This window comes from Mustela nigripes, chromosome 6 (genome assembly GCF_022355385.1).
Source record: "Mustela nigripes isolate SB6536 chromosome 6, MUSNIG.SB6536, whole genome shotgun sequence".
Taxonomy (NCBI): Eukaryota; Metazoa; Chordata; class Mammalia; order Carnivora; family Mustelidae; genus Mustela; species Mustela nigripes.
In genome coordinates this window covers 30,159,642-30,165,802 of record NC_081562.1, presented here as the reverse complement: position 1 = coordinate 30,165,802, position 6,161 = coordinate 30,159,642, and the positions used below count along the sequence as shown (strand labels likewise).

General features: G+C 48.4%; 1 protein-coding gene across 1 annotated transcript; it reads right to left on the bottom strand.

The window, feature by feature from the left end:
• Positions 1 to 1,302: 1,302 nt before the first annotated feature.
• DUSP6 (dual specificity phosphatase 6) lies at positions 1,303 to 5,663 on the bottom strand. Its single transcript, XM_059402372.1, has 3 exons — positions 4,964 to 5,663; positions 3,920 to 4,357; positions 1,303 to 2,825 (listed from the first exon to the last, which is right to left on the bottom strand). Exons 1-3 carry the CDS (start codon positions 5,361 to 5,363, stop codon positions 2,518 to 2,520), a joined length of 1,146 nt encoding a protein of 381 aa, XP_059258355.1. The 5' UTR covers positions 5,364 to 5,663; the 3' UTR covers positions 1,303 to 2,517.
• Between the last annotated feature and the right edge of the window lie 498 nt (positions 5,664 to 6,161).

Here is a 6,161-nt window from a genome sequence, read left to right as displayed (position 1 = left end):
GAAAGCACGCAGCTACTTGAGCTGCAGCTGGACAGGAAATTGCGAGCGCTGCTTGCAAATCCTCACTTTGAACAGGCAGTTTAGGGAATGCCAGGAGCGGAAACCGTTCAGAGCTGGATTAACAGCAGCCAAGTTGAATGGCAACCCACTTCTCCTTTCTGAGCTCTGACTGACTTGGGGCACCCAAACGAGAAAAACTGAGTTGGTCTTTTCCTGCACTGTTTCTGTTTGCTTTTTATGCACACTTAGTTGCTGGAAGTCACTCTGGACGGTTTGATAGGATTGCTCTAATACCGGAGCCATTTGCCTCCTAGAACCTCGATCACTAAACCATCCCTTTGGCATCTGAACTTGAGCCCTGTGGGTGAAAAGCTCCTTTTTCTCCTCCGGGCAGGTAAAGGGATTCAGGTCATTTGAAAAGCGCCTGGACTGTAGGTATGTTCTAGTTCTTTTGATTTCATACACCTGCCTTTTATTTTGGTGTTAACTTGGGACAAAGAGAGAGAATGTCCCAAGGAAAATGACAGGGTATGAAGCCTGTATCTTGAAAGGAACTGTTCGAAACAACCTTGACAAAAGGTTCGACAGTGGTTTCTTACCCACATGCTAAACCAGTGAAGCACAAAGCACATTAGAACGGGACTAGCGAAGTGTGATCTCAAGTGCTAATGTGAGATTTTAAAACCCACATCCAGGCTCAGTGAGAAGTTCGGCTCTGCCTTGCCACGTATATGAGAAAAGCAAGTGGCGGGGCGGGGGGGGGGGGGCGGGAAGGGGGTTGTCATCATTCCTGATTCATTTGGTATTCTGACACCAGGATAATTTAAAGGTAGCATTGCCACGGAACAAACTGGGAAGAGAATTATCCCTCTGTCCTCCCTGGCATGTGTATTCCTGTGTAGAAGACCCTGGCAGGGAAGGAGAGAGGTTAACACTGTCCTCCTATTCAGGTACCCCCGTTTATGACCAGTTATGAACAGCCAAACCTTATACCTGAGCAAGATGTGCTCTTCGGCCTCATTTTTCTTCAGTAGCATTTCTATTTTCTTAAAGAAGCCGTAACTGCATTCATAAAGGATTTTGGGGACACATGATACAGGCAGTTCATTCTATGATGTCCTCTTTATTTGAAGCCAAAGCCACCTGAACATTCCTGGAATTGCTAAAAATATGGGAGCTCTGCCCCACTGTTTCTACAGGACTTTACAAGGCACTGGCACTCCCCCACTCCAAGATTCCTTAGAAGTATCATTTCACATGTAGGTACAATGAAGGAGAGATTTAAAAGAAAAGAAATACACATTCAATAGCCAAAATAGTTATTTATTAATAATTTAAGGTTTTACATTCTTATAATAAATTTCAGCTCAAAACTTTACACCACGAACATATGGAACAACCGAACTCTCCCTTTTCACAATCATGTGCACTTACTTCACCCATCAGACGGGGACCCATGCTCACACACACACTTCCAGTTTTATACAAATTTCTTTTTTTTAAAAAGGAAAGAAACCAACCCAAAGTATTGCATTTGAGGTGATACTCCCTGAAGAATTTTGTACAGAGGTAATATACTGTTTAGCACAGCTGAAGTTTAAAAAAAAAAAAAAGTGAGCCCATGATTTTGGTGTCTTTCCAAGATACCCCTTTGAGACAACACAAGCCAAAATATTTACAAAGGTAAGGCATAGTCAAACTACATTAAGAGGAAAAAAAAAAATCACAAGGAAGATATATGAAAGAGATTAAAGGCTGCACCATACCAAGGTCTCAGTGATAACAGCGTCCATGAAAATATCATTCAGAGTTGGTGAAGTCAAGCATGCTGCAAATATATCCTTTGGATTAGGAAAGAGCAAACATTTCTATTTTTTTGTTTTAAGTGGCATACTGCTCTTTCTCCCTTTGGATGATTTCTTTTAAACCCATCAAAGAAAAAACACACACAGTTCAAACAAACACGGTCAAGTGATTGAAGATCAAATATTTACAATAATCAAATGGAGTATCAGATTCACTTTATGTATTATTATTTATTTTTGTTTTGTATTTTTTTATTTTTTGCAAACTGATACTACAAATACAGAGCTGAAACCTCTCTTTGGCTCCTCTATATGCAAAATTGAATCAGTCTTCACTGAAGACAATATAGAGTCAGTTCCAGATGCAAAAGGAAACAGTCACACAAGGCCCTAAAGAACACACGCTCCTACCCCTACCATTTGGTCCTACCCTATCTACCTGGAAACCCTCAAATTCCAGTCCCTGCATGGGTAGGCTGTACACGAAGGTATGGAGCAAACCTATGGCCTGGATCTACGCGGCCTGTTCTGTTCTTCCAACAAGAGTGGAGCAAATCTCTCCCATTGTAATAACCAATTCCACATGTGGGAACCTTGTCTAATACGGACAACTGGACCCCTGGGGCCACATACAAAGAAAGCAGCCCAGCTGACGCTGCCAAGAGAAACGGCTGAAGGAACAGACCCATCCCACCAAGGGGCGTGGGGCCTTTCACGTGGACTGCAGGGAGTCCACCTGGTAGACATTCTGGTTCGAGGGTGTCGTGAAATAGAGCTGCTGCGTAGGGACCCGATTGTCACAGGGGCTGCTGAGTCCAAGCGTCCTCTCGAAGTCCAGCAGCTGGCCCATGAAGTTGAAGTTGGGGGAGATGTTGGATTTCTTCATCTTGACAATGTCATAAGCATCGTTCATTGACAGATTGAGCTTCTGCATGAGATAAGCCACAGTGACGGTGACCGAGCGGCTAATACCAGCCAGGCAATGCACCAAGACACCACAGTTTTTGCCCCGGGCTTCATCTGTAAACACAAAAGAGAAAAGCAAAATTTCAGTAGAACCAAAACCCACTCTTTGTGAATGATCAGTCTAAAAACTGAATTAAAAAAAAAAAAAAAAAAAAAAAAAGCTGATGAAGACATGGAAGGAAAGAAAAAAGAATCGTGTGTGGCAGTGGAGCCCCACAGGCAGCAGCAAATGTATCATTGCGATAAAACATGTACACTGGGCACAATTACATATTTCAGATATTTTCTGAAAAGGGAGCTTTTGTATTAAGTTTCTGCCAACAACAACAACAAAAAAATTCTTAATGTGTGCATTCTTTGCCTCAGCATGTGAATCCCAGAAACCCTGCAATATGGTCCTGAATGCCTTTTATACAGACAAGCAGACTGCAAGGGTCTATTAAATTATTCTCCAACTGTTGTGCAGCTAACAATAGAGGTATTCAGGCGTTTTAAAAGAGAGAGGGAAGTCACAGGGGACAGCCCATTAGGAGGAACAGGATGTCGACATGGCCTGAAAATGAGTTCCTTTGTAATAGGAAATGCATTACAATGCCTGGAGATTCGCTTCTCCAGGCTTCCAGCCCACAGTCCTTCCTGCTGGGCTCAGGTTACCCTCACTGTCTCACTGCTAACCCATATCATAGTAACATTCAACTGGATTTCAACATCTAGCATTCAGAGCGCTTTCCAACAACTAACCCCATGTCCTATAAAAACTCCCAGATCTTTTAAAAATTATAAAGCAATGCTAAAGTTCCTGTCAGGAGGGAGTACTTCCAGCTAGCTGCCCCCAAGTCCAAAAACTGAGAAAATTCTGTTGTCTGATCATGTAGGTAGGGTCTGCTTTCAAATGACTGAATTCAAAGACTCAGGAAACCCCGTTTCAAATACACCTGTGGTCTGCAGCCATGTCAAAAGGCACTTTTTCTTTCCTTGGTGAGAAGGTAAACCAGAATTAAGAACCCCTTATAAGAACTACTTATAACAGTAGAGACCTGCACTCCGGCAGGCTAGCAAGCAATGAGAGTGATTAACAGCTTAAATTCTAGAAACGGCTAAGAATTTTGCATTTAAAAGTCTGAGGAAGGACTGTATGTTAGTCTCACCTATGAAAGAAATAGCCTCGGGGAAAAACTGGGACAGGTTTTGACTCCAGTGATCCGAGATGGGGATCTGCTTGTATTTAAACTCTCCTGCGTTCTCGAAGAGATTCGGCAAATTGGGGGTGACGTTCAAGATGTACTTGATGCCGAACTCCTCCAACACGTCCAGGTTAGTGGAGTCCTTGGCACAGCCCAAATAGAGGAAGGGCAAGATCTCCACGGGGAAGGAAGGCTGGCTGTTGGACAGCGGGCTGCCATCCGAGTCCGTTGCGCTATTGGGGTCTCGGTCAAGGTCAGACTCAATATCCGAGGAGGAGTCGGAGCTGATCCGCAGGCCCCCGAGCCCCAGCACTGGCAACGGTGGCGAGCTGCTGCTACACGACCCGTCTAGATTGGTCTCGCAGTGCAGGGCGAACTCGGCTTGGAACTTACTGAAGCCACCTGCCAGGACGAGAAAAGCAATCGTGTAACCTGAGATCCCGTAGTAGTTTTCACAGCTTGTGAGAGCCGCAGCCTGGCGCAGGAAACACCACAGCACCCTACGAAACCCCCTACACACAGAGCCAATTATAAGAGAAAGACACTTAAATGGGTACCCTTGGGAGTGGAACGAACAGGCCCGCCTTCCCTGGAAACCCTTCATCTTTTAAATCCGGAAATGCACAAAATGGCAACTTTTCTAAATATTTTGAGGGGCTAGGGAATGCAATCCGCACCCCCAATGACCTCTGCTGTCCTGCAAATCCTAATTCAAAATCGAACGATAAAAAGCAAGGACAGGCAGAGGATATTACGGGTAGGCAGGAGAAGACCTCGTTAGAAAGAAACGACCCGTGCCTGCGGCCGGAAGCTGGTGGATTCTGCGCGAGCCTGCTCGCGGGTGCGGGACGCCCGAGGTTCGCAGCCGGGAACCGGCGGAGGGCCCCCGGCCCGGCAGCGCGACTCGGAAGCACCAGAGGCGCTTGCAGTCCGCGTGCTCGCCGGCACCCACAGCGTCGCGACCCCCGCCCGGCCCCGCGCGCGGGGCTCCCCCCGCCCGGCTCGTACCTTCCAGGTAGAACGCCCGGCAGCCCTCGTCCTTGAGCTTCTTGAGCAGCAATCCAAGCACCGACTCGCCGCCAGTGTTCTCGTTCCAGTCGCTGCTACTCTCGTCGTACAATACTACCGTGTCGGTGCCGCAGCGCCGGGTGAAGCGGTCGCGGTCCTCGCCACGCGTGAAGAGCGCGCGCACGGGCAGGTTGCCCTTTTGCAGGCGCCGCAGCATGATGCCCGGGATGGCCACGTTGATGGCCGACTCGATGTGCGACGACTCATACAGCTCCTGCGGCCGGCAGTCCATCAGCAGCAGCCGCTCGTTGCCCAGCTCCAACTGCTCGTTGAGCCACGCCACGGTCTTGCTGATCGCCATTTCCGACGCGAAGGGCACGGGTCTGAGCGTATCTATCATGGGGGTCGCGCTACCGGAGAGGGCGAGTGCCTACCAGACGCCCCTCGGGGCAGGCATAGGCCGAGCGCGCCGCACGAAGCTGCCGCTGTCCGAGCGGGGGTTTAATTCCACCTTGCCCTTCCCAGACCGGGTTAGCGGTTGGGGAAAGCGAGACAGAAGTGAAGCCGGCGGTTCCCTCTGCTCCCGGCTGCAGTCGCTCGCTCTTGGTGTCAATGAATCTCTGAATGAAGCTGCCCAGACAGTTTTGTTCCTCCCCAGTGAATGAAATCCAATTAATTCGGACTCCCTGCTACTAACAGGGGAGGGAAGGAAAGGGAAAAAAAAAAAAAAAAAGTCCAGCGGCTCCTAATCCCTCCCTTTAAGGCTGCACCTCAAATCCGCCCGGAGTCTTTCTCCTCGAATTATTCAAAGCTCGATTTGCTCACTCTCCCTTGGAGTCAGCCCTCGCACACCCCCAGCGCGAGGCAGCTCCTCAATGGATACAAACAGCGAGCGTCTCAATGGATACATTCTCTCGGCCAGCCAATGAGCGCGCTGCGGAAGGGGCTGTTGCCGTGGGGACGGGCCGGCTGGAACAGGTTGTGTTGATGAATTGTTAATGAGTTTGTCATTCACAAAAACGGAAAGGAATTTCCGCTCCGGATAAGCCCCAGTGCAAACAAGCTGCAACAGCGGGCTCGGCGGGAGGAAGGAGAAAGAAGAGGAGGCGGCGGCGGAGGAGGAGCAGGGCACATAACCCAGGGCACTTCAGTTGTCTCATGTTTCCTTCTGTTGAGAGTTCACACTTCGCGTCGGAAC